Genomic DNA, 26,662 nt, shown 5'->3' with positions numbered 1-26,662 from the left:
AGCGCATAGATGTGAACCAGCTACATTTAGTTACATGGGAAAGTAAATACCTTGCTGATCGCACAGGGCAGTGCGCTGTAAAAAGCGCACAGAAACGGCCCTGATGTGAACGAGGCCTTACAAGCTGTCTCAATATCTTTGTCAACATCCTTGGATTTCAGACACATTTTGTAAGTCTTTAAGTCTACTTCATTTTTTAACTTCTCACTTTGTAATGTATTGATTTATTGGTTTCCCTTTTCGCTAAAGTTCCTCTTTAAATTCAGGCTGCCTCCAAGAATTAAGTAATGAATAAACTGAGCTATGGAGCAAAAATAAACTCAAAAATCAGGTGGTCAATTGCCTCAATTTAGCACTACTCCGTTGTGGAGGAGAGAGACTTTGGTTAACCTAAAAAAAACAACAATAATACCCTCAGTCTCTGCATGTGCTTAATTCAATTTCATTTAATGGTAACATACAAAAGTTCCCCAGCGTTCCGTGTAGCCTTAACCCCCCTAAAACAATTAAAATCATAGGTCATGACACGTGTAATCAATTTCCCAATGTCCCTGTGAGGGTAGACTCCGTATTTTTGGTCGCCCAGCTCTCGCCTATGCAAAACATCATCGGTCTCCCAATCACATCTGGACATCTGTGGACCCTCCACCCGGCGCACACCCTGAGGCCTCCATGCACACACTGAGCTCAGATTGTTAGTCCATGCCATGTACTGCAACTGCTGTAATGCTTCCATCTGTGGTTTCTCCTCTATCTTTCTATGTACGTCTACCACTGGAGTCACTTTTGAGGTTCTTAATGTCCCTTATGTAGCATATGCTATTATTTATACTTCAACTCGTTGGGCCCTCTGTGAATAAAGATCTTCTTGCACACAGCCTGCACCTTAAAACAGTCTATTATTGCAATCCTGCAGGATACTCTCACCACTAATAGACTGTTTTAAGGTGCAGGCTGTGTGCAAGAAGATCTTTATTCACAGAGGGCCCAACGAGTTGAAGTATAAATAATAGCATATGCTACATATGGGACATTAAGAACCTCAAAAGTGACTCCAGTGGTAGACGTACATAGAAAGTTATAAGAGAAACCACAGATGGAAGCATTACAGCAGTTGGTTGCAGTACATGGCATGGACTAACAATCTGAGCTTAGTGTGTGCATGGAGGCCTCAGGGTGTGCGCCGGGTGGAGGGTCCACAGATGTCCAGATGTGATTGGGAGTTCATTGATGCTTTGCATAGGCGAGAGCTGAGCGACCAAAAATACGGAGACTACCCTCACAGGGACATTGGGAAATTGATTGCACGTGTCTTGACCTATGGTTTTAATTGTTTTTGGGGGGGGGGGGGGGGGGGGTTAAGGCTACACAGAACACTGGGGAATTTTTGTATGTTACCAATAAATGAAATTGAATTAAGCACATGCAGAGACTAGGGTATTATTGTTGTTTTTGTAGGTTGACATATGGAGCAATTTATCATCTGGCTCTAAATTTCTCTGTATGTTCTATAACAAATGCCTATGGGCACACCACTGTACTCAAGAGTGCTTGCAGAATAAAGTGTGTATATATATTTGAAACCAGATCATGAGGCCCAACCCCCAAGTTAAACTTCTAGAATAGACATGCACTTCAAATTTTCATCTCCATGGCATAGATACATCTAGCAGTACTTGCTTTGCAGATCATACCATGTCCAGGACTGTATGTCCCCTGCCTCAGAACTGTTACTCCACATAACCCAAAAGAACTCATGATTTTAGATTGACACAGCCGACCTCCTATGACACGCAGTGCAGTGCTCATATAGTATTGATCAAATTAAACAAAAAGACTAGAAATTCAATTCAAAACACCATTTCCTACCCAACTGCAGCATTGCAAAAGCATTGTTCTTTAAGAGGACTCATAGCATTTTAGTGCAATATTTAGTGGTAGGGTGGATTTTTCATGATTAATTGATCCTGCTGATCTGAGGATGTGGCAGGTACAACAAAGCTACAATTAAAATAGCAAAGCTCAACTTGTGTAAATGCATAAAAAGTCATTAGGTCAACTATGTGAAGAAAAAAAAGATAAATTTTATGGACCACCACTGGAGGGAGTTGAAGCAGTGCCAATTTTCAAGCTGAAACTGAACTAAGGTTTACAAATTTAAAGGGGGAGTGTAACGATTGGTGTCAGCGAGAACAGATTTCTCTGATTATTGGTGATCTGCAGTATCACCAATAATACAGACGCTATACCTGATTATGTGTGATCTGCAGATTCACCAATAATACTGGTATAGCCAGAAACAGGACAACCAATGTAAGGGTAGGTGTTTGGTGCAACAGTAATGATAGAGATACTCACTTTCCCAGAGGAGCTGGGAGAGAGGAATATCTCTATATAACGCAGGAGTACAAACTCCAGCGAGCTGGAGATGCAGACAATAGTGAGAAAGTTCACCCGAGGAGAGGTAGAAATATGTTTAAACAAGTGTACTGATCACCCAAGGCGCGGGTGATTCAGACTGTAGTGTACCCATTATCACCTGAGGATCAGGTAGAGAGGATAGTACTGTAGTGACTATTCACCTGAGGAGCAGGTGATAAAGACAGTAATGCAGCTACTGATCACCTGAGGAGCAGGTAATTCAGATAGTACTACAGCTAGTAATCACCTGAGGAGCAGGTAATTCAGACTGTACTGCAGCTACTGACCACCTGAGGAGCAGGTGATTCAGATAGTACTGCAGCTAGTAGTCACAAGTGAAGCAGGCGATGCTAGCAGAGAATCCCTCACCAGTGACTAGGCTCACTGGTGAGGACAGGAGAGTCAGACAAGCAGATTTGGCAACGAGCGGACAGATACGGTACAGAGACAGAAAGCTAGTTCAGAGTAGTGTTTCAGGCAGAGTCAGCAACTATATCAGATAGGCAAAGGTACAGGATCAGTAAACAGAAGAGTAGTCAAGCTAGCAGAGGGTCATAACAAATAATACAATTCAATTATTACTTTAAGCTATCAACAGAAACTGGCTAAGTGTGGATCCCCAGCTCCTGCTGGTTCTAGCACACTTTGGGATCTGACTAGGTCTGAGTGCTAACACGTAGCATTTGCAACAGCAGACGCGGAGCAACTGAATGACCTGTCCTATATATACTGCAAGCGCTCCACAGCGCCGCCCCAGTCACTCAGCCAATCCGGAGCATAGCTGGAGTCAGCTGACCGACTGATCAGCTGACCCCTTCTAGTTGCATAAAGGTCCTGTCGCGTGTAGCCCTTCGTCTATGAGCAACAGAAGGACCAGGCAAAGCACCAGCATGTAACTGCGCGGCGGAGACCGCTGGCTGGGACGCGGAGATAGCCGCCATACCGCTTGCTGTTGCGGCAGTATCTCCGCTATCCATTACAGTGCTGAGATGCAGACTTCCAATGTCAAGACCTTAGTGTTAACATGTGGTTTCAGACAACTTCAGTACTGAAAACCCACTCATCAATATTGCCGTGGTCATTTAAACTTCAGCTATAAAGGCTCATACACACGTCCAACAAGTTGTTTACATGACAAGTACGTACGCACATGCCAACCAACTAAACAACCAACTCACGGTAAATACTATGCGTGTAAGCTAAATGAAAAACTCCACAACATTTCTGCCTTAAAAAAAAAATAAAGTTGTTTAAAAGACACAAGTACACATGTTGCAACCTGCATGGTAGTTGTGCAGGTTGATCCGCCGGTTGGATCTGGCAAACAATCTGGTATCAGTTAGTCATCTTGTTTGCCAGCCATACACACGCCCAGCTATCTTTCAACAGACCAAGTTTAGAAGATAGTTGGACAGATTGTTGGGGTGTGAATATAAGCCTTAATTGGGTCAGATTCTGACAACAGATACATCTGTACAGTGTACCATAAAATGTATGACTACCTTTTCCCAGCTACAGGGAGTGCAGAATTATTAGGCAAGTTGTATTTTTGAGGAATAATTTTATTATTGAACAACAACCATGGTCTCAATGAACCCAAAAAACTCATTAATATCAAATCTGAATATTTTTGAAAGTAGTTTTTAGTTTGTTTTTAGTTTTAGCTATTTTAGGGGGATATCTGTGTGTGCAGGTGACTTTTACTGTGCATAATTATTAGGCAACTTAACAAAAAACAAATATATACCCATTTCAATTATTTTTACCAGTGAAACCAATATAACATCTCAACATTCACAAATATACATTTGACATTCAAAAACAAATCAGTGACCAATATAGTCACCTTTCTTTGCAAGGACACTCAAAAGCCTGCCATCCATGGAGTATGTCAGTGTTTTGATCTGTTCGCCATCAACATTGCGTGCAGCAGCAACCACAGCATCCCAGACACTGTTCAGAGAGGTGTACTGTTTTCCCTCCTTGTAAATCTCAAATTTTATGATGGACCACAGGTTCTCAATGGGGTTCAGATCAGGTGAACAAGGAGGCCATGTCATTAGTTTTTCTTCTTTTATACCCTTTCGTGCCGGCCACGCTGTGGAGTACTTGGACGCGTGTGATGGAGCATTGTCCTGCATGAAAATCATGTTTTTCTTGAATGTTGCAGACTTCTTCCTGTACCACTGCTTGAAGAAGGTGTCTTCCAGAAACTGGCAGTAGGACTGGGAGTTGAGCTTGACTCCATCCTCAACCCGAAAAGGCCCCACAAGCTCATCTTTGAAGATACCAGTCCAAACCAGTACTCCCACCTCCACCTTGCTGGCGTCTGAGTCGGACTGGAGCTCTCTGCCCTTTACCAATCCAGCCACGGGCCCATCCATCTGGCCCATCAAGACTCACTCATTTCATCAGTCCATAAAACCTTAGAAAAATCAGTCTTGAGATATTTCTTGGCCCAGTCTTGACGTTTCAGCTTGTGTGTCTTGTTCAGTGGTGGTAGTCTTTCAGCCTTTCTTACCTTGGCCATGTCTCTGAGTATTGCACACCTTGTGCTTTTGGGCACTCCAGTGATGTTGCAGCTCTGAAATATGGCCAAACTGGTGGCAAGTGGCATCTTGGCAGCTGCACGCTTGACTTTTCTCAGTTCATGGGCAGTTATTTTGCGCCTTGGTTTTTCCACACGCTTCCTGCGACCTTGTTGACTATTTTGAATGAAACGATTGATTGTTCAAAGATCGCGCTTCAGAAGCTTTGCAATTTTAAGAGTGCTGCATCCCTTTGCAAGATATCTCACTATTTTTGACTTTTCTGAGCCTGTCAAGTCCTTCTTTTGACCTATTTTGCCAAAGGAAAGGAAGTTGCCTAATAATTATGCACACCTGATATAGGGTGTTGATGTCATTAGACCACACCCCTTCTCATTACAGAGATGCACATCACCTAATATGCTTATTTGGTAGTAGGGTTTCGAGTCTATACAGCTTGGAGTAAGACAACATGCATAAAGAGGAAGATGTGGTCAAAATACTAATTTGCCTAATAATTCTGCACTCCCTGTATATGAAATCAAACAGCAAGCATGAAAAAATAGCTATAAAGCCTGGTACACACCATGTAATTTCCCGTCAGATTGGTCGAATAGATAATCTCCGACAGATCTGATCTGATTTCCGATCGTTTTTCTGACCGATTTGCATAGAAGTTATCAAAAATGATCAGAAATCCGATCTGATTTCTTGGAAATTATCTATCGACCCATCTATTTGATGGGAAATTGAATGGTAGGTACCAGGCATAAGGTGACTGAGCAGCAACCAAACTGAATATATGGAACTGTATTTTTAAACAGAATGTAAAAAGTTTGAATACCGGTACTTAAGCATCATATTTTTACACTACAGTATCAAAAATTGCATTAGGATTAGCTGTCGGGGTCACTCAGTTCATGGGAACTAGTACTGGATTGTAAACACATGAACATCTGGGTATAATACAGAACAGTAAAAACAACAAATCATTATTACAAGGCTTAATGTAGCTGACAAAATGTGGCATTTTGGATCGTCAAAGGATTACACTTCGTGTCATCAGTGTGTACTAGGGAGGGTCAATGCAATGCAAATCATTCTGAGATAATTCAGGATTATGCAAATTCTGAATGCAAATTTAAGCAGCTTGATAACGGACCAATCAGATTCCACCTTAGCAGTATCTTATTGGTCCATTTTTATGCATAAATTTGCATTGACTCTGAATAATTAGTATCTCAATGAACACATTCCTTGTCCAGGATGTCAGACAACCCCAGAGAAGGCATTCCCAGGTAGAGGGAGAGGTAATGTTTAGGAGAAGGGAGGTTGTTCTCAATCTGTACATACTGGCATAGATAGAGAATAGGATTATGCATCACTAAGAGTCATTGCAGACAGACTTTGTTGTTCTGACAAGTTGCTAAGCGGTTACTGCTAATGTTATCCAATGCAGCTGCTAGCAACTATAGTAAGCCAGAGCAACTAGTTGCTGCACGCATGCCATAGCAGTTAGCAGCTGCATTTCAAAACATGAAAGCTGCTTAAAGGACCACTATCGCAAAAAATAGTAAAATATAAAAAATACATGTACACCCATACAGATAATATATATTTCTTCCACAGAAAACCATTCTACTTTTCTTCTATGTTGCTGTCACTTAATCTGACATAACTGAAAGGTTTTTAACTAGTCCATCTTTTCATGAGGGATTCTCAGAACTTAATGCATATATCCTTTCCAGGGAGTGCTTTTATAAATATGTAGCCTGCCCACACACCTGCTTGCACACGATTCTGGCAGTTGGACTGAACAACTGCCATTCAAGTGCTTTTGAAAATGAGAAAACAGAGAATCCACCATGAGTAGGTAGGCTGGTCTAAAACCTGGCAATTCTGTCATATTTCTACTACCTATTGTAAGTGGCAGCAACATACACTCACCTAAAGGATTATTAGGAACACCGGTTCAATTTCTCATTAATGCAGTTATCTAATCAACCAATCACATGGCAGTTGCTTCAATGCATTTAGGGGTGTGGTCCTGGTCAAGGCAATCTCCTGAACTCCAAATTGAATGTCAGAATGGGAAAGAAAGGTGATTTAAGTAATTTTGTGCGTGGCATGGTTGTTGGTGCCAGACAGGCCGGTCTGAGTATTTCACAATCTGCTCAGTTACTGGGATTTTCACGCACAACCATTTCTAGGGTTTACAAAGAATGGTGTGAAAAGGGAAAAACATCCAGTATGCGGCAGTCCTGTGGGCGAAAATGCCTTGTTGATGCTAGAGGTCAGAGGAGAATGGGCCGATTGATTCAAGCTGATAGAAGAGCAACTTTGACTGAAATAACCACTAGTTACAACCGAGGAATGCAGCAAAACATTTGTAAAGCCACAACATGCACAACCTTGAGGCGGATGGGTTACAACAGCAGAAGACTCCACCAGGTACCACTCATCTCCACTACAAATAGGAAAAAAAGAGGCTACAATTTGCACGAAGACTGGAAAATGTTGCTTGGTCCGATGAGTCTCGATACAGTCAGAATTTGGCGTAAACAGAATGAGAACATGGATCCATCATGCCCTGTTACCACTGTGCAGGCATGTGGTAGAGGCGGTATAATGGTGTGGGGTGGGGGGGGATGTTTACTTGGCACACTTTAGGCCTCTTAGTGCCAATTGGGCATCGTTTAAATGCCACGGGGTGAGTATTGTTTCTGACCATGTCCATCCCTTCATGACCACCATGTACCCATCCTCTGATGGCTACTTCCAGCAGGATAATGCATCATTTCACAAAGCTTGAATCATTTCAAATTGGTTTCTTGAACATGATAATGAGTTCACTGTACTAAAATGGCCCTCACAGTCACCAGGTCTCAACCTAATAGAGCATCTTTGGGATGTGATGGAATGGGAGCTTCTTTTCCTGGATGTGCACCCCACAAATCTCCATCAACTGAAAGCTGCTATCCTATCAATATGGGCCAACATTTCTAAAGAATGCTTTCAGCACCTTGTTGAATCAATGCCACGTAGAATTAAGGCAGTTCTGAAGGCGAAAGGGGGTCAAACACCGTATTAGTATTGTGTTCTTAATAATCCTTTAGGTGAGTGTATGTAGGAGAAAAGTAATTAATAGCGCATTCTACTCTGGAAGAAATGTACTTTTTACTTATGGGTTTTCATGTACTTAAAATTTTAACATTTTTCACGAAAGTGGTCCTTTAAGAACTTGTCTCCATGCAGCTTTTGACATGGCTTTGAAAAGTGCAGAAATTTTGGTTTTCAGGGCAAGGTGGGTGAGGGCCATTTGTGAAACATCAAAGGGATGCTACATAACCTTTTGGTGGGCAACATAAAACTATTTTAAAAAACAGTTTAAAAATGCACATCAGGGAAGCACAAATTTTATAAAATTTTAGAGGAAGGAAAAAAAAAAAAAAAGCTGCAAGGAGCATCTAAAACAAGAGATTGGGTCTGAAAATTGACATAATTCAAATATGTTTTTCTTTCTCTTCCTCTTTTTTCATGTTTTGTGAATTCACAAGTTTGCTTTAAAGATAAACTGTGACCAAGAATTAAACTTCATCTTAAACGTCATCCCAATCAGTAGCTGATACCCCCTTTTACATGAGAAATCTATTCCTTTTTACATACTGATCATCAGGGGGCTCTGTATGGCTGATATTGTGGTGGCTGGATGGTGTAATGGTCAAGGGCTCTGCCTCTGACACAGGAGACCAGGGTTCGAATCTTGGCTCTGCCTGTTCAGTAAACCAGCACCTATTCAGTAGTAGACCTTAGGCAAGTCTCCCTAACACTGCTACTGTGCGTCCTAGTGGCTGCAGCTCTGGCGCTTTGAGTCTGCCAGGAGAAAAGCGCGATATAAATGTTATTTGTCTTGTCTTGGTGCAACCCCTCCCACAAGAAACTGAGGACCATGGTACTCCTGGCAGTTTCCAGTCTGTAAACCTTGTTGCATTGTGGGAAATATACATGCTTATTGTAAAAATTAAGCACCTTTATTACATTATTTTCACTGGAGTTCCTCTAAGTAAATCAAGCTGTTACGCGACAATATGAATTGCACAGCAGGAATCTGTCTTCATCAGTTGTCCCACAATCTTAGATCAAAAGGATCTAACACCTTGGTCACCTCAAAAATCCACCCCAAAATCTTTGGAGCGATGGCCTTCTGTCATGTTGCGCTTAAACTTTGGAACTCCTTGCCACACCCAATCAGGATATTTCCATCCTTGGAAGCATTAAAGCCCATACTGCAACCTGTTTAGTCTGGCATTTACTAACTTTTGACTATTTCCTCTAACACAAGCCACCCTGCAACTACAGTAGTAAAGGAAATTTTAACCATATGGACTAATCCAAAACCGGTTTGTAGGCGGTTCACGAATGTCAGATTTCAATATCTAACGCAAGTTACATCTACATAGGAAGCAAAAAATATACAGTGCATTTATTCTGGCAAGATGTATGTATGTATGTAAGTAAGTATGTATGTATGTAAAGTATGTATGTATGTAAAGTATGTATGTATGTATGTATGTATGTATGTAAAGTATGTATGTATGTATGTATGTAAAGTATGTATGTAAAGTATGTAAGTATGTAAGTATGTAAGTATGTAAGTATGTAAGTAAGTAAGTAAGTAAGTAAGTAAGTAAGTAAGTATGTATGTATGTATGTATGTATGTATTTTTTTTTTTTTTTTTTTTTTTTTTTTTTTACCATGAGGGAACTGGGGAGAGCTTTGGGAAACTTTAGCCTAATTGAAAAGGATCAGTTAGCGTTGATTGTACATATTAATTTGATGTACTGTCATTTAAGGATAAATTAACAAATAGCTATTTTAGAGAGGTCTCGTGTCTGATATAGTCGTACTTCTACCACAGGCTAATAAAGTACAACACTTTAGCAATAGGTTTAGTTCTATATGTATCAAAACTATGTATACTTGGGATAGACTATTGAAGGCATATAACCTCTGGCAGGACTTTATTGCACATGGTGAGAACTTGATGTTCCTCACTTTCTGATGTAAATAACACTAGGACAGGAATGTGTTTCAGGTTTCACAACAATAAAAACCTGTCTCACCATAAAAAGACAAGATTTTTAACTGCTGTCTGTCATTGTTGGAGGTTTACTTCAATACTAATCTCGACTATAAGTGAGAAAACAAGCATATAAACTGCTTTCTATGTTTTTTTGACAGTTGGACTTCTATTAAAGTGGACCTAAACTCTTGCACAGGACAAAAGGAAAACACAGAGAAATGCACCCTGTAAGTATTTACAGAGTTCAGCCTGTCACCCTCAGGTATCAGGACTTACCGTAATCTGTAGGGTAGGAGTTTTGGCCCCAAGTGCATCCAGATTTGTTTTCGGCTATAGCTAAGTGATTCGTTTGTCTTCCATAAAGGGGGAAGAGGGATGAGAGCACAATTGAGTACCTTCTGGTGGGCAAAGTGAGAAAGAGAACAGAGCACTTGGTGGTCACAGTTTCATTACACCGAGTCTTTAGATGAGCATTTATACACGTGCTAGATTGGCGGACAGTATAAAACAAAAACAAAAAAACCCTCAGATATGCAATCTTTTTTTTTTTTTTTTTTTTTTACATACAAAGAGTAGGGGATTCCAGGAAAGCTCTATTTAGGAGCAGGTCTAAAAACACATTAAAAACAAACAGATGCAAACATGAAAACATAATTTTAGAACCTCACCCTCTGTAAAGTCACTGTGTACTGTTCCCAAACTGTGTCCTCTAATCCATATCCCTGCTGAGAAAAAATAATATTTTAATGAGCAATCAGAAAACAGAGAATACCTTCAGTACACGCAGTAAGACTTTTTCTGCTATTAAGATGTAGGTTTTGTTGTGGGATACCTTTGCTATCAACAAGTATGTGCTTACTGGATTGTTATTTCAATTTTGGGGGGGCAAGTGCTTTTATCTCTGAATTTATATTCTCATGTTCACTGTCCATTCCAGGCTGTGTGGTTGCAGCTGCATTCTGTAAAACCCTAGCATGTGCACTTATTCCACACACGGTTATAATTACCACCCACCAGGGTGTGTGTGTGCGTTTTTACTCAAACTTTTAGGAAGCTGGTGGAGTATAATCATATCAGCAAACAACTGTATTGCACACACAGTTACACAACACTGCAATGTCAAAATAAAATGCTATGAAAACAATTTGCAACATAATTTGCATACTCTTCTACCGATAGTATGATTTGCATATGGCTACACGTGGAATTTTTTTTGTCTACGACCACTCTGAAAAGCTCACTGAAAAGTACATTCAATCTTGTGACAATCAATGGGCTTTTCCTTTAAAATCACATTAAAGAGGAACTGTAATAACATAGTAGAATGCAGTAAATTATTCAGGATACCCAACTCTTATGTCACCTATCCTGGTTTCAGCATCAGAAACACCTTCTATGGCTATACATTGCCTTATAGTGGCATGTAGCCCCACCCTCCCACTGAGACTTATCCTTGGCTGTTTATTATGCTGAATCCCCACCCCCCAATGGCTGAGCATTCTGGGGGACCAGCTAGGTGTTTGTACTGTTTTCAGTAAATGACCATTCAGCCAAGATCACTTGCCACCAGTAATAATACATTACATAAAGTTAAATCAAAGAATGGAAAGATTTTACAGTGAGTAAAAACAGATTTAATAATTTCTAAACAAATATTGTAAAATTAGCAATTTTATTCATTATGTTCTTTTGATTTATAAACCAAAATTGGAAAATTAGCAATTTTATTTGTTATGTATCGGTACTTTTACAACAGTGTGTCAAAAGTCAGAAAACCATCAGGAAAGGAAACTACTGAAATGTTGCCTTTTATAATGTAAAAAAAAAAAAAAAAAAGATAAAAACGCCCTGCAAGGTCTTGGAAAAAAAAATAAAATAAAAAGAATAACTGAAGACTTCCCAAGATAAAAACAAACTATCAAATGTCCTGGGTAATAGAACATGCAAATTCCTGGGATGCATGCCCTCTTACTAAGTGCAACTCCCAAGCCTTATGTTTTTAAAGAAAGCAGCTGCCTTGTCAGAGAAGAAAACAGTCAGATGTGCAGAAGTCACATTTCAGTAGACAGTTTAATTAAAACTCCAGGAAAAAAAGGAATGAAAATCTGACCTCTTGCTACACTGGAAATGTCAACACTAATCTGCTTACCCATATTTAATTTACTCAAGTCACACAGTTCCTCTGCCTGGAATAGTAGCCAATGTTCTATCTATACTGTACCCCTCCACAGCCTTGTTACAATTAAGCAGTGCCTACTTTGCCTGAAAAATATAATTAGTGACCTAAAATGGAACCTAAGTTTTTTTTTTTTTTTGCCTAAATTGAGAAAGAGGGTTGTGTCTCTGAAACAAATATCTGTCACTATGTAGCCCTAGGATTATATAATTTTATTTCACCACTGGAGTGTGCTTTCCCTATTCTTACATTATGCTACACAACAGCAGCCATCATGAGTGATTGCACCACTGCTTCTTACAGGACAACTGTAACATAAGGGATATGGAGGCTGCCACATTTATTTCCTTTTAAACAATGCCAGTTAACTGACAGCCCTGCTGATCTATTTGGCTGCAGTAGGGTCTGAACAATACCAGAAACAAGCATGCAGCTAATCTTGTCAGTTCTAACAATATTGTCAGAGACACCTGATCTGCTGCATGCTTGTTCAGGGTCTATCCCCCCCCCCCCCCACCCCCACGACCTTCCAACCCCACGGACCTCGGACCTCCCACCCAAACATTTTGTGGGGAAATCTGATTTCCCCACAAAATGCAACCAGATTGTCGGCAGATTTCCCTACAATATGCAACCAGATTGTCGGCAGATTTCCCTACAATATGCAACCAGATTGTCGGCAGATTTCCCTACAATATGCAACCAGATTGTCGGCAGATTTCCACACAAAATGCAACCAGATTGTTGGCAGATTTTCCTACAATATGCAACCAGATTGTCGGCAGATTTCCTAACAAAATGCAACCAGATTGGCAGCAGATTTCCCCACAAAATGCAACCAGATTGTTGGCAGATTTCCCTACAATATGCAACCAGATTATTGGCAGATTTCCCCACAAAATGCAATCAGATTGTCGCCAGATTTCCCCACAAAATACAGTATATGTAGTTAGGTCTATAGTGGGCTAACATTAATTACCTGGAGGGAGGGTGGTTGGGCAGGCTGGCACACTATTTGCGGTGCAGGCACTGCACTGGGTAGGCAGTTAGGTAGCTGGGTGGGAGGGTAGGCAGATAGGTAGACGGGTGGGCAGTTAGGTAGCCGGGTGGGAAGTTAGGTAGAAGGGTGGGCAGTTAGGTAGCCGGGTGGCAGGGTGGGCAGTTAGGTAGCCAGGTGGGCAGCTAGGTAGCTGGGTGGCAGGGTAGGCAGATAGGTAGCCGGGTGGGAGGGTGAGCAGTTAGGTAGCCCGGGTGGGAGGGTGAGCAGTTAGGTAGCCCAGGTGGGCAGTTAGGTAGCCCGGTGGGCAGTTAGGTAGCCCGGTGGGCAGTTAGGTAGCCCGGTGGGCAGTTAGGTAGCCCGGTGGGCAGTTAGGTAGCCCGGTGGGCAGTTAGGTAGCCCGGTGGGCAGTTAGGTAGCCCGGTGGGCAGTGGGTGTGAGGTAGCCGGGTGGGAGGTTAGGTAGCCGGGTGGGAGGGTGGACAGTTAGGTAGTGGGCAGTTAGGCAGCCGGGTGGGCAATTAGGTAGCCAGGGTGAGAGGGGAGGTAGCTGAGCAGTTAGTGGGGTAGAGGCCCGACTCCTATTCCCCCCCCCGCCTCACCTGGGGTCCCCCCTCCTTCCATCAGCTGCGAGAGAGCGGCATATACAGGAAGCTCCGGCGCCGGCGGGGTAATCAGCCGCTAGAGGTTCAGCTGCCTCCCGGGCTACGGTGTCTTCTCTGTATTGCTGCTCACAATAAACCAGGAAGTGGTGCGAGCAGCAATACAGAGGAGACAGCGTAGCCCGGAGGCAGCTGAACCTCTAGCGGCTGATTACCCCCGCCGGAGCTTTCTGTATATGCCGCACTCTCGCCACTGATTAAAGGAGGGGGGACCCCCCAGGTGAGGGGGGGCGGGGGCGCCGAGGTGAGGGAGGGGGGCCCCGGCCGGCCCAAAAAAAAAAAAAAAGCAACGCTATGGCTGCTATCCCCATTGCTACGCCACTGCTCCATATCACTCTCACCATGGGTTCACTTTAAGGTGCCCATTAACAGTACAATTAAGCAATCAGAAGAAAATGCCATAAACGGGTCAATTAGGGCACTTTCTCTCTTTACAGAAAAGATTGTAAAATCCAATATACTGATCAACAAAATTCTGTTGCATCTGAAGAAAATATTGTACCATTAATGGGCACCCTTACAATGGTTGTGCAATCAACATAAGAACTTTTTCCTAAATGCATTCCCATTTACCCTGCATAAAGTACAAGCAGGAGGAATAAGGTGAAACAGTGTGCTGTGCCAGCTGCGTTGTGCTGTGTTACTAGCAAATGCCAATGGCTACAGACCAGGGGTGTGTGAGGAAGGATAGTGTCCTGCTGCACGTCCTCCACTGACCACTCTAAAGAGCTAGATTTTAATATAGGAGTTAATTCTTTACCCCCCCCCCCCCCCCCCTAAAATCTAGCTTTATATGGTAGAGCCATATGCCGACTAGAGTCAAAAGGGATGGTCCATTTTCCTTACCACCATTAAAGTTCAGCTTTAAAACATCTCACATGATACCAGTCTATGATATGCACACTACAAAACAATATAGCACACACATACCAAAAATAATTTTACAAAATGAGGTACCCGAGGTAAACTGAAATTGGAGTTCATAGCATTTACCAAGCAGAGAAATGTACCACAAAGCAGAAAAGCCAGTATATGCTAGATTTATTTGCCCCCTCCTCCCCCGGTCATTTGGACTGCAAAAAAATACAATTAAAAATGAAAGGCTAAAGGGGCCCATACACTGGTCAATTTCAGCAATCGATCACAAATCAATGTTCAATTGAACGATCAATCGTTTTGTGGCTGATTTCGATCAATTTGATCTGACAGGATGGAAAATCTAGGTCGATCTGCTGCCAGCCCATAGAGTTGCATTGGATCTAATCCAATTTAGATCGATTTCTATTGGAAATCTGTTACTAGTGTGTGGCACACATAAGATTCCTGTCAGATTCGACCTGACAAGCATCGGACAGAAATCTTATGGTCGAATCTGCTGCAAATCTATCAGTGTATGGCCACCTTTACACAGTCCTTCATAAAAATTTGAGCATGTAACCTTGGGAAGCTTGGATGAAAGAATTTAATAGCAAAACAAAAGTATTCAGTACAGTACATATTTAAAGAGACTCTGTAACAACAAAAACCTCCCCTGGGGGGTACTCACCTCGGGTGGGGGAAGCCTCCGGATCCTAACGAGGCTTCCCACGCCGTCCTCTGTCCCACGGGGGTCTCGCCGCAGCCCTCCGAACAGCCGGCGACTGTGCCGACTGTCAGTTCAATATTTACCTTTGCTGGCTCCAGCGGGGGCGCTGTGGCGACTTTCGGCACGGAAATAGACGGAAATACCCGATCTCCGTCGGGTCCGCTCTACTGCGCAGGCGCCGGAAACTTGCGCCTGCGCAGTAGAGCAGACCCGACGGCGATCGGGTATTTCCGCCTACTTCGGCGCCGAGAGGCATCAGAGCGCCTGCGCAGGAGCCAGGAAGGTAGATAATGACGTCACCGCTGCCCGGACTGCACGGAGGGCTACAGCGAGACCCCCGAGGGACGCAGGACGGCGTGGGAAGCCTCATTAGGATCCTGAGGCTTCCCCCACCCGAGGTGAGTACCCCCCAGGGGCCGTTTTGGCGTTACAGTTCCTCTTTTAAGCACACCTTACATCATAAATACAAGCTATAGAAGTCCAGAGTGACATTAGTCAAGGTCGTGTGGATAAGGAAAACCCAACTAGCAGTCAGATTTATCCAGGTCAGACTGCTACAATCAAGAGAAGTATTCACTTTTGCAGGACTACCGGTAGTAGTGATGGTTTCAGCTAATGGGCCGAGGAGACTCTGCACAGAAGGTTGAAACATTCTACGAATTATCCTTGACTTGCAACTTCATGCGGACATTATCAGCAAGATGGCAGCTCCCATGCAAAACACTCACAAGTGCAGCAAACTCAGTTATGGGAAAGTATTAACAGTGCAAGCGTATTGCGTTAAAGAGGAACCATCGTGAAAATCTTAAAAAATGTAAAACAAATAAGAAGTACATTTCTCCCAGAGTAAAATGAGCCATAAATTACTTTTCTCCTATGTTGTCACTTACAGTAGGTAAAAAATCTGACATTACCGACAGATTTTGTGCTAGTCCATCTCTTCATGGGGGATTCTCAGCATGGCCTTTATTCTTTATAAAGACATTCCATGAAAATTACTAATACAAAAATGCTGGCCAGCCTCCCTGCACTCTATTTTGGCAGTTGGACGGAGCAACTGCCATTCACTAAGTGCTTTAAAAATATAGAAAACCCGGAGAACTCCCCTATGAGAAGATGGGCTAGTCCAAAATCTGTCGGTAAGGTCAGATTTCTACTACCTACTGTAAGTGACAGCAACATAGGAGAAAAGTAATGTATGGCTCATTTTACTCTGGGAGAAATGTACTTACTGTATATTCCGGCGTATAAGACGACTGGGTGTATAAGACGACCCCCCAACTTTTTCAGTTAAAATATAGAGCTTGTGATATACTCACTGTATAAGACTACCCCTTCTTCCAACGTACACCAAGTAAAATTTAAAAAAAAAAATCATATACTGGTGCTGTACTGTATGTGGTACCCAGTATAGAACAGTATATAGTCAATTAACTGGTTGGATAGGTCAACTCTCCTTGTCTACCAGTTTATCAGAGCGGTATGGAGGAATAGAATGCGCTGTGCCCATAAAAAACACGCCTCTTTCACCTGTCTGGCCCACCCTTGTATCCTATTTACCTCCTTCTCTGCCTCTCAGATCTCGCACATGTGCGCCTGCGCCGCTTCCCTACAGTCCTCAGCAGCAAGATCTGAGAGACGGTAACGGGATAGGGGGCATCACCCGGCATCAATGATACCCGGCGTATAAGACGGCCCCCAACTTTTTAGAAGATTTGCAAGGGTTAAAAAGTAGTCTTATACGCAGGAATATACAGTATTTGCATGTGTTTTAAATTTTAAGATTTTCGCAAATGTTCCTCTAAGAAAACCTTATGTCTGGAGTAAGATTAATCATTTTGAATGGAAGCAGTTCTGTAAAGAAAAAGCAACATCTGCAAAAATGACAGGGGAACGTGTGAACCGGCCCTAAGAGGTGGACATGTTACAGTAGCAGAAAATACAAATATCAGTTGTATCAAATACAACTGATGCAGATGGCAAGTAAGACACACTGGCCCTTTTTCAATTCACTTTTTCTCCTAAGTGATATTTGCACTTTTCACACAGTAAAATGCCTTTCAAAAGGAAGCCTGGAGACTTTAAAAACCGCAGCATTTATACTTACCTGGGGCTTCCTCCAGCCCCATGCATGCTGTGACCTCCCTCGCTGCTCCATTGTCCTGTGGTAAGCCTCAGTAAATTGACCAATTGCACACCCCTACAGAGCCCCCTTGGCCAGGTGCGGTCTGCTTCGGTTTTAAACACCTCAGGTACACATTAAGCCACCAGAAAGACAGTACTTTTACACCTACTTGGTACTTTTCGATTGTAGAATGCTGAAATGTTATTTCCAACAATGAAAAATTATCTCCTAGGAAAAAACGTAGGAGAAAAAATGAATTGAATAAGGGCCATTATGTGAATGTGCTTCTCATTCTAGTAAACACAGCTCCTTCTAAAGATGCATACACAATAAGTCACCGACAGGGATTTGGGTGACAGTTTGGGGCAGAGTGCTATACAGGTGCATTGCTAGCCTATATGCTAGAGACATTTTGTTGCTATAAAGATGTGAGGAGAGACAACAGCACAGTGACAATGGTGTGGCGAGGAGGGAAACTATGTGGTTGAGTGTCAGAGTCTCAAAAGATCCAATGTGCTAGATGTTTATGCAACGTCCGGGGACCCCTGCACACATGCTAAATTCTCAGCTGAGACGGTCCTGAAAAGCCATGCTGGCTGACTGTCATCAAAAACAGTGTTTCTCAACATTTTATTGGCATATACCCCTTTTAAAACCCTGTACTCACCAAGTACCCCCTAGCATAGTAAACATCATCACAAGTACCCCTTGACAAATATAGATTTAATCGTACTACATGATTGGTTCTAAACAATTTCCAAGCATTTACTATTGCTATTAATTAGATAAAACACTAATTTGGTGTTTTTTTTAAATAAGATATATCATTTTCTAAAACTCTAAATTTGGTCAAGTATAGCAAGCCCAAGTACCCCCTGGAACCATCAGAAGTACCCCCTGGGGTACGCGTACCACACGTTGAGAACCTAGGATCTAGAATATATATCTAGCTTGAGATCAGCACTACCTATACCAAGACTGCAGAGAGTGATACACCTTTAAGCCCAATCTACACGATACGATTCGATTACAATTCTACTTACGATCCGATTAAATCCGACATGTCCGATCGAATCGGGATTCGATTCAATTCGATTTGCCATTGCAAAACAAAATAGAAAATAGAATTGTAATCGAATCACACAAAGAATCGTATTGTGTAAATGGGGCTTTACACACTCAGAACACAAAGGAAGTAGACACTGGCCATTTCTGTGCTAGCCCCAAGCTGGCTGAATAGTCAGTAAACAGTCCTGTTTGGCTGATAAGGCATTTACACAAATTAATGCACTTATGGTATGTTGTGGCTAATGCTGCTTCAAAATGTTTAATACAATAGTATTTACAATAAATCGCAAACAGGAGTCTCTCTAAGTGTTGTTCAAGATTGAGGCAGATGAAAACGGATATATGACACCAGTAATTATGGTTATTTTTAAAATGAAACCTCTGCATAGCAGCAGCCCATTAAAATTTACTTTAATTCTCAATTATGGTCTTTGTAGCAGGAATTATATCTAGACATCAAAAGCCACTTAAGGGAATAGTGTAATATATTCAAATAAATATCAAATGTGTTGCCAATCTCCTTAGAGAAATCAGAATTCTGTCATCTCCAGCTCTTCAGGCCCTGAGGGCAAACAGCCACTGAAACGGCAACATCAAGGTCTCCATTCTGTATGCAAGAACTATGCAATAGCTTTATGCATGGTTTCAAAACACACAAATAGGTGTTATTTTTACTTTGTTCCTTCAATGAAGTTCTGTAACTTTTCTAAATGTGTAAAGCTAGATTCATATTAATAGCTTAGATGCTAGATGTAGTAAAAACATTGCACAGTACATAAATAAAATCCATTTCATATGAAGTCCTCTTGAACATTTTTTTTTGTACTGCAATCTAGAAAGGCTTTTCTCATGGTACCGATTTACAACTATCGATTTAGCGATCCTTCCATCAACCCATTTTTTTGGACCAATTAATCTGCTGATGATCGGATTGGTTAAGTTTTCCATGCCATTTGTGGGAGGAACCGATCGCATCGACCAGTTGATCATTCAGGAAATTGGATTGTTAATGGGCACCTTAAAGAGACTCTGTAACAAAAACTGCATCCTGTTTTTTTTATCATCCTACAAGTTCCAAAAGCTATTCTAATGTGTTCTGGCTAACTGCAGCACTTTATACGATCACTGTCTTTGTAATAAATCAATGGGCCTGATTCACAAAGCGGTGCTAACAGTTAGCACCGTGGTGAAAAGCCCTTTATCACGCCTAAACTCAGTTTAGGCGTGATAAGAAGAAACTCGCGCGAATTTTCCACGCGCAAAGTTTTCCGCGCGCACGCAGCACCCGGCGCTTCGCGCGAAGCTCCCATTAAGCCCTATGGGACTTTGCGCGCGCGTACGCGCGGTAGCTTCGCGCGAAGAGCAGCACAAATCGGTGATAACTCAGTGGTGCAAAGGTTATCACGCCTAAAGTCTTTTAGGCGTGATAACTGAGTTATCACCGCTTTGTGAATCAAGCCCAATGTATCTTTCCCCTGTCAGACTTGTCGGCCTGTGTCTGGAAGACTGCCAAGTTCTTCAGTGTTGTGGTTCTGCTATGAACTCACCCTTCCAGGCCCCTCTCTGCACACTGCCTGTGTGTTATTTAGGATTAGAGCACCTTCTCTCTTCTCTCTTATCTTTTACAAGCTGGATAAATCGTCCTCTGAGCTGGCTGGGCTTTCACATGCTGAGGAATTACAAACAAGGGCAAAGCTGTTTGCAGGAAGAAAAGAGCAGCCTGAAACTTCAGTGCATGGGGGAAAGAAACACATAAATGATCTCTTGAGATTCAAAAGGAATGCTGTATACAGCCTGCTTGTGTATGGATGTATTTTCTATGTGTGGACATGCTGTACATCAACCTACTTCCTGTTTTGGTGGCCATTTTGTTTGTTTACAAACAAACTTTTTAAAACTGTTTTTAACCACTTTTAATGCGGCGAGGAGAGGCGAAATTGTGACAGAGGGTAATAGGAGATGTCCCCTAACGCACTGGTATGTTTACTTTTGTGCGATTTTAACAATACAGATTCTCTTTAAGGGTTCACAGTTGTCTCTTTACATATGCAGTTGTCTCTTTACATATTTTCTGCATTTCTACACATTTTCTTGCACGCAGAAAAAGAAACTGACAGGATATTTCCGTGCACCGTTTTTCCTATCTTTTCTATTGCGCCTGGGGGGGGGCGCAATCGGTGTTCTTTGTAAAGATAAACGTGAACCCTGCCTTATAAGACAGCTGTACTGAAAGTTATATGGAGGCTGCGATATTTACAGTATTTCCTTTTAAACAATGCCAGTTACCTGGCTATCCTAAGGATCCTCTGCCTCTAATATTTTTGTAATAGACCCTGAACAAGCATATGCAGATCAAGTGTTTGATATTATTGTCAGATCTGACACGATTAGGTGCATGCTTGTTTCCGCTGTGATTAAGATACTACTGTAACCCCATTCATAAAAAGGGGTGCATTTAGATAAATTAGACACTGTGCTCCAAAGAGTTTACAGAAGTCACAGATGCTATCTTCATACCTTCTCCTAGATAAATAATGGGCAGCTAGAAGGGGAGATGAAACATGGCAGCTCCTATAGTTTTTAGAAATCAAGAGGAAAAAAAAAAATAAAAAATAAAAAAAAAAAAAGTGGCGCTTGCTTCCCTTTAATCTCCTTGTGAAGACCGTGGAACTTATTTCACTGTCCTCTTCCAACATATAGACAGAGCAGAGGGGGAGGGAATTAGAACACACAATAATTAGGAGAGAAGAGCCATGCTGTAGTCTGCTAGATACTCCTACTGGATGTGTGTACACAAGTTTAGAAAAGCTAAGCAATATAATGCAGCTTTTCAGACAGCTTAAGTTTGCAATGGTGTGTGATGAAAGTCAGGTCAGTGGGATATAAAAATATGTAGGAGCTCAATGTAAAAAAAAAAAAAAAATAAAAAAAAAAAAAAAAATGCTTTCAGCCTTGGTTCAGCTGGATTTCATCTCTACCTCCAGCTATGGCTCTCCTCATCAGTGGTTTAATTTAGGCTGGTTTCACACCAGGACGTTGCGTTTTAGGGGACGTTATGGTCGCATAACGTGCCCCTAACAACGCCTGGTGCTCCCTGCTTTTGGACGTCGGAGTGAGCCGCGTAGTGCAGCTCACTCTGGCGTTCGTGATGCTGTGATGCGTACTCTTGTGCGCATGCGGCATCACGTGGTCCCGCCAGCCAATCGTTGCACAGAGCGGCCGCTCCAGGAAGTAAACACTGCACGTCACTGAGTGCAGTGAATATTAATTAGCCATGTGCCTGGCCGCTCTCCGCTCCTCCCCAACGTTACTGAGCATGTGCAAACAGTCTAACGCGGCTCTGCCGCTTACAAAGTACTGCATGCAGTACGTTGTCTGGTGGCGCAGCGTTACTATGTAACGCAACGTGGACACTGTGAACAGCCCATTGATTTTTCATTGCTGTGCGGTGGGGTGCGTTACAGGCTGCTCTAACGTGCGCCTGTAACTTCCCACTGTGAAACCAGCCTTAAAGTGTATGAGGACTCAGCTGATGTCAGTGCAAAGTGAAGAAAGTGGACGTAATGGGGACTCACGGGTGTATTTAAACACAATACAAGAATACTGTAAAGGACAACTATTGATAAAGTTGTTTTTTTTTTGTTGTTTTTTTAAATACTCTATATTAGGGTTCACAAAACCACTAGTGCTAGTGGCACTTTATTTATGCCCACAGTTCTCTCTGTCTGCTTTAAAATAATCCTTCACTCCTAAAGCTAGCGATGATGGTCAGATTCAACCAAGAGACAAATCTACTCTAATCGAGTCTGTTGAGAGATCTGTCAGCTGCACATACATCACAGGATAATTAACGATCACTCATGCTGAAATCGATTGCGCATCCGATTGCGTCAACACTTTCCCCTAAGTGTCTCCAACCCCCCCGTGCAGGTTATACATTACCTGTCCGCGACCTAACATGCATTGGGCACCAGAGGGACATTTAACATTAGGGGGGACAGCGGCGGGGTTTCGTTGCGTTCGACGATCGTCCTGAGTCGTTAAAGGCATGCAACCGATCGAACAAGTCAGCCCAACATCTTGCAGCATGCCGGTCGGGCTTCAGAAAGCGGACCCCAGCTGTTTGCTGATCACAATGAGCACCGCAATAACATGTTAATCGTGGTGCTCATTTCCCACTAGCATGCGTCTTTTCCCGCATTGCAATTTTCATGCAATCGTGCTCCATTCCCTGCAGCTATATGGCCCAATCACGGATAGTGGAAATTGTAGGTTGCGCGATCACAGCGGAAAGGGGCCTTATTTCCCCACCCAGCTACGTTTTCATGCCACCAGGCCGAAAAAATGTCTGGGGAGAACACTGACACCTTTTGTATCTAGAGGCATGGGGATGATTTTACAGCAGAGAGGCAGAGCTGTGTGAGGAAAGAAAGTGCTCCTAGTACTTGTAGTAAAGTACACCCTAGCATACAGTATTTAAGAAAAAAAAAAAAAAGTTGTTTTAATCGATAGGTGTCCTTTAAGCTCAACATAGATCTTTTTATGTAATAAGCCAGTGATTACAGTAATCACAGAGGCAGGAGCTCTGACAGTGATACAGAGCTCTGCTGTCACTGACAGCAGAGAAAGCAGGCTGCAGCATCGCCAGATTGGCGAGAACGGTGCAAGTACTCCACAGGGGATAGTTGGAAACATGTAGAGCTGTCTGGAAGAGGTTAACAAATGAGATAACAAATATCCTGCACCATTTCCAGTTTGTGGTACATACTGTTACTTAAATCAACAAATGCACATTTCAGATGTGGACAACGCCTCCATTTAGCTTCACCTCAAATACCTAAAATGTGGACCAAGTACACATGTGACAAGATCACCAGAGAACAACTCGATTGATTTATTTATTTTGATTCGGCAATATAATGCAAGTTTATGGCATCCCCGTTCCTAGATCAAGAGAGCTTTATGAGGTTGTCAGCCAGCAGGTTCAACCACATCAAGCCATTTACAACATAGTGCATGACTACCTTCAGAAACGTGGCTTAAGCATCCAGACTAAAAGACATATAAAATGGAAATTTTAAATAATTATAAACTTGCCAAGCTCAGCAAGTTCATCCTGAAAAGCAGAACATATGACTGTGAAAGAAGTCTATAAAGTGTAGATTATAGAAGTATAAGTATTAATACTTACCTGGGGCTTCATCCAGCTCCCTGTAGGCCGTAAGCTCCCTTGCTGTCCTCCCAGGGCCACTCTGTTTTAGTGCAGTCTTCTCTGGTAAATTCCCCAGTCACGCTCCACTGAGCATACGCAGTACCAGCCGTGTGACCTCGATCGCGCTCCCGTGCACGCGCAGTTTGCTAAAATACACCTGAACAGAGGAATATGGAGACAGCCATAGACCCTGAACAAGTTTAAATATGGCAATTAGTATTGGAGGTACAGGATTATCCGGACTGCCAGGCAATCTGCATTGTTTAAAAGGAAATAAATGTCAACCTCCATATCCCTCTCACTTCAGGTGTGCTCTAAGCCTATAAGTACATAAGTACGCAAGTGCAGAGCACCTTCGGCCACTGCCGTGCATGAACAGTAGTCGGCATCTACCAGAGATGACTACATAAGAATGGAGTGTCCCGGGAGGACAGAGGGGGGATACTAAGGCCTACAGGGGGCAGGAGGATGTCAGCCGTGTGACACAGCTGTCCCCTCCAGAGGCTCTGGGGTGATCCGCTGTCATAGGCTAAAGCCTATGACAGCTGATCACAGTGATTTGCTGGCGGAGGGAAGGGATTATAGAAAATTAAAAAAATTGGTAATTTTATTAAAAAATGTGGTTAAAAAGGAAATTAATATGACAGCCTGCATATACCAGACAACTGTAGTGAGAGGGCTAAGGAGGCTGCCATATTTATTTACTTTTAAAACAATGCCAGTTGCCTGGCAGCACTGATCTATTTGGCTGCAGTGTTGTCTGAATCAGACCAGAAACAAGCATGCAGCTAATCTTGTCATATCTGACAACAATGTCAGAAACACCTGATCTGCTGCATGCTTGTTCAGGGTCTATAGCTTAAAATATTAAAGGCAGAGGATCAGCAGGGCTGTCAGGCAACTAGTATTGCTTAAAAGGAAAAAAAATATGGCAGCCTCCATATCCCTCTCGCTTCAGTTGTCCTTTAAAGATTTTCAATCATTTCCTGTCTTCCTCTATGGAAGCAACAATCTCTTTAACAGGAACCCAGACATCAATCATCTGACAAGCTCTAACCCTTCCCAGTTAGCTGGAAAAAAAAAACTTGGCTAAAGTTCACTCTGTTTAGGATTCCTGTAGATTCCATGGGTCAGTTTTACTTTTCTATGCATGTTGAGGCAAGTAAAATGCAAAAACAGAAAAATAAAATGTACTACTAATAAATGGCCTTAAATGGAATTTTTATCTAATCTGCCTTTCCGGAGTACTGAATGTCTTTACACAAGGACAGCCAGGACAGAAGCAATTCTGTGATCTAGTGTTATTGCACAGCTTTTCTAGGTTCTTGGAAGAGGGCACTAGTTTCGAGAGGGACCTTTCTACAGAGTTTCAGTGAGAAAATCAATCAGAACTTTTTCTTCTGGATCCTACAATAACACCATTACAAAACACAAGTTATTGGGAATAAACAGGATTTCTCCCAGCCAGTTTTTTTTTATAGGTTACACAACTACTTTTGAAACTAGGAAGAGAGTTTAAAACAGTCAACTTTTCTGAATATTTCTAGATCCCACTTACATAAAAGTAACTCTAGAAACATGCAGTATATAAATGCCCACCTGAGCCTCATTTTTTTGGGACTTCATAGAGACTTTTTGTAGTCCCTGATCTGCCAGGTTGTAAAAGCACACATATCATAATCAGTACACAGTGGTGACCCAGATTCAGGCTTACCTGGTAGTGAGATCTGACAGCCATTTTAGGAGCACGAAATCAGGCAAAGGGGGGGCTCAACAACACCCAGTCCTAACCTCGTCCAGCAGCTGCTTCCAGGAGGAGCACCACCTGTACGTATAGAAGAGACAGGAGACCTGTGAGAGGGTGTGGAGAGGGGCTGAGAGCTGCCTGCCTGCAGTGCCTGAGAATGAGACAGACTATCCTATCGCAATGTGCCTCCCTCTCATAGCAGGAACTCCTGCATGCAGCCGTTGCTCATGTGTAGGAGCAGCTGACACCCGCCACCTGCCCTGCCCTGCCCAGCTCCCAGCCAGGTCTGACGTGCTCACCTCTCCGCTGTAATATGATCTCAGCCAGTCCCACCAAACTCTGCCTCGCTCACACACATCACAACAAGCAACAGCCCAGGGGAGGCAGTGGGAAGTCAAGCAATGAAACTGCAGGGAGGAGGGGGGAGTCTGCGTGTGTGTGCTATTAGACAGCACAAATATTCCAGGAAAACCAGCTTAGAAGGCAACAAATAACAGCCCCCCCCCCTCCACAAGCATCCAAATCTCATGCCTGCCCCTCTCCCTTGCCAGTTCACTGACTTTACTCATTAGCATAGCCACTCAGGAAAATGTGATTAGTGAGCGGGGAGCCCCGTGTTTTGAGGACAAGTACACTGTAGTACAGAGACATCATTGATACTTTGGGTGTGGACACGGAAGTCAGGATATACAATGTTCTGCAAGTAATAAAGCGCGCTAGGCTTGTGTGGTACACTGCATAATGCATATTGCTGTGTAGTGATAGCAGTAGCAGGCTGTGTGCTTCTCTGGTGGTTCCTAGTCAGATAAATGCTGCAAATCGACCAATGGGAATGGAAGGAAAGAAGCCATCACCAACTACAGGGACTCGGAGATGGACCAACGTGGGTGGATTCCCACGTGATGTTCTTTTATAGAGATTCTTAAAGATTAGTCTCTAGAAATAAATTAATTTATATCAGAATCAATTTCAAAAAGATCATTCTTAGTTATTCAGAATTGAATCTGAGATCCAATTAAATCTGTCAGAAGCATTGAAACAGATTCATTAAAATCTGC

At 42.5% G+C, this 26,662-nt stretch overlaps 1 protein-coding gene across 3 annotated transcripts in view; it reads right to left on the bottom strand.

Moving 5' to 3' along the window:
* The window catches only part of LOC137518356 (tight junction protein ZO-2-like), a 54,462-nt gene extending 28,419 nt beyond the window's left edge, over positions 1-26,043 (bottom strand). Inside the window, exons 1-3 of one of the 3 annotated variants that reach the window (XM_068236093.1) lie at positions 25,904-26,043; positions 25,572-25,682; positions 10,702-10,758 (exon numbers count right to left, since the gene is read on the bottom strand). In XM_068236093.1, coding sequence (XP_068092194.1) covers positions 10,702-10,758; positions 25,572-25,595 — 81 coding nt within the window. In that variant the 5' untranslated portion in view covers positions 25,596-25,682; positions 25,904-26,043. Of the gene's footprint in view, positions 1-10,701; positions 10,759-25,571; positions 25,849-25,903 lie in introns of those variants that run through there. The other 2 variants (XM_068236102.1, XM_068236084.1) reach the window with 2 other exon arrangements.
* Positions 26,044-26,662: the final 619 nt, after the last annotated feature.

This window comes from Hyperolius riggenbachi, chromosome 1, assembly GCF_040937935.1.
Source record: "Hyperolius riggenbachi isolate aHypRig1 chromosome 1, aHypRig1.pri, whole genome shotgun sequence".
NCBI lineage: Eukaryota > Metazoa > Chordata > Amphibia > Anura > Hyperoliidae > Hyperolius > Hyperolius riggenbachi.
The sequence above is the reverse complement of the archived record's forward strand: the minus strand, read 5'-3'. Positions and strand labels throughout refer to the sequence as shown.